This window comes from Lucilia cuprina, chromosome 4 (assembly GCF_022045245.1).
Source record: "Lucilia cuprina isolate Lc7/37 chromosome 4, ASM2204524v1, whole genome shotgun sequence".
NCBI classification, from domain to species: domain Eukaryota; kingdom Metazoa; phylum Arthropoda; class Insecta; order Diptera; family Calliphoridae; genus Lucilia; species Lucilia cuprina.
Window position 1 is genome coordinate 75,251,914 of NC_060952.1, and position 2,104 is coordinate 75,254,017.

Genomic DNA, 2,104 nt, shown 5'->3' on the forward strand with positions numbered 1-2,104 from the left:
TTCTAGTTCTGTTCTAGTTCTGTTCTAGTTCTGTTCTAGTTCTGTTCTAGTTCTGTTCTAGTTCTGTTCTAGTTCTGTTCTTGTTCTAGTTCTAGTTCTGTTCTAGTTATGTTCTAGTTCTGTTCTAGTTCTGTTCAGTTCTAGCTCAGTTCTAGCTCAGTTCTAGTTCAGTTCTAGTTTAGTTCTAGTTCAGTCTAAGATCAGTTCTGTTTAGTTCTATTTCAGTTCTGGTTCAGTTTTAGTTCTGTTTCAGTTCTAAATTAGTTCTACTTTAGCTCAATTTCTTTTCTAGTTCAGTTCCAGTTCGGTTCGAAGTTCAATCTTAACTCTGATCTAGTTCAGTTCTTGTTATATATTAATATATTTCAGTTTTAGTTTAATTTATTTATAGTTGAGCTATAATTCAGTTTTAGCTCAATTCTAGTTTAGTTTATAAATTTTACAATGAACATTTTGTTAATGTCATTTAAATAAGTATAAAATAGCTTTCAAAATATATTCCCCTCGGCATATTTAAAAATCAAATCAACCTATTTAATTTTTCAACCTTAAACATACCTTAACTAACTTAAAATTTATAAAATATTTCCATTATAAACATTAAATATTCTTAATACTCTAGTTTATAATTACCGTTACCAAACCAGTCAGTCTAACAAATGACTTAAACATTTTCAAAACACCTTAATATATTTTTAATTATATTTCAAAGTATTATTATAAATTTATTTTCCTAAAATGATAAATAGTAGCAAATAGTTATTTGTTGTAAAATTATCCTGCACCAACCACCCATACTCTTGTCTGTCAATCTGCCATTAAACTCACTTTACAGAGCTCTCCTATTTTGTAAGAGTATAAGATAGAGTGAGAGAGAGGGGGAGTAGGGGTTAAATCGATTTTATTAAAACGCCATCAAAATATTGTCGTTGTTGTTTGTAACACTGTGCTGTGGTATGGTTTGTTGTTGTTGCGATGATGGTTTTCATCCTGTCATTTATTAAATTACTATATAATGTTCTTTGACTCATCTTCTTTAACTTCTGCCTGTTCGCCTGCCTGACTGACTGACTGCCATCCAGTCAGCTCTTTATACATTTTAGATTATTTTGCTATTGTTTTTGAGCAGTAAAGTGTAGACAACAAATTTCCTTTGCTATTGTTTTGGGGGCCAACAGGAAAGGGAAGAGTATTTGTTGCTAAATTTTCAAGAAAATTTTGTTTGTGTTTTGAAATTCTTCTTTATCCTGTTATAGTTCCTTATTAAGGCATTTATATTTAATTATCTATTTTCTTAAAAAAAAAGTTTTTTGTTCCTGAGAAGCTTATTAAATTTTGATTACTGAACTTTTATTTGTTGAAAACAATTTTGCTTTTATTATTAATTTTATTATATATTTATTATTAAAATGTTTATTAATTTGTTTTTCTTTTAATTTATTTTTTTGTAGACAAATACTTCCAGAGGTCAATCCCCCTATCCGCCATCACAAGGTCAAAACTCAGGTTCCTATCCAAGTTCGCCCCAGCAACCACAGCCAGGGCAACAACAACAGCAGCAGCAACAACAACAGCAGCAACAAAGTAGTAGTGGTAGTGGTGGCGGTAGTGGAGGTGGTCCACCACCGCCGCCACAATCTTCAAATCAAGGCACAACACCATCTCAATATTCACCGTATCCACAAAGATATCCCACACCGCCTGGTCCAGCGACAGGGCCAAATCATCGAACTGCCTATACGACGCATCAGGTAAGACAATTTTTTTTTTGGAATTTTCGAAATTTTATATATTTTTAACTGGACCAGAAACTGAACTAGAACTGAACTAGAACTGAACTAGAACTGAACTAGAACTGAACTAGAACTGAACTAGAACTGAACTAGAACTGAACTAGAACTGAACTAGAACTGAACTAGAACTGAACTAGAACGGAACTAGAACTGAACTAGAACTGAACTAGAACTGAACTAGAACTGAACTAAAACTGAACAAGAACTGAACTAGAACTGAACTAGAACTGAACTAGAACTGAACTGAATTAGAACTGAACTAGAACTGAACTAGAACTGAACTAGAACAGAACTAGAACTGAACTAGTACT

General features: G+C 32.4%; 1 protein-coding gene across 1 annotated transcript in view; it reads left to right on the forward strand.

Moving 5' to 3' along the window:
- LOC124419897 (trithorax group protein osa-like) overlaps nucleotides 1-1,828 on the forward strand; it is a 55,047-nt gene extending 53,219 nt beyond the window's left edge. The window contains exon 3 of the mRNA XM_046950879.1: nucleotides 1,452-1,828. Within this exon, the coding sequence (XP_046806835.1) occupies nucleotides 1,452-1,799 (348 nt within the window). The 3' untranslated portion in view covers nucleotides 1,800-1,828. The remainder of the gene's footprint in view (nucleotides 1-1,451) is intronic.
- The last annotated feature ends 276 nt before the right edge of the window (nucleotides 1,829-2,104 follow it).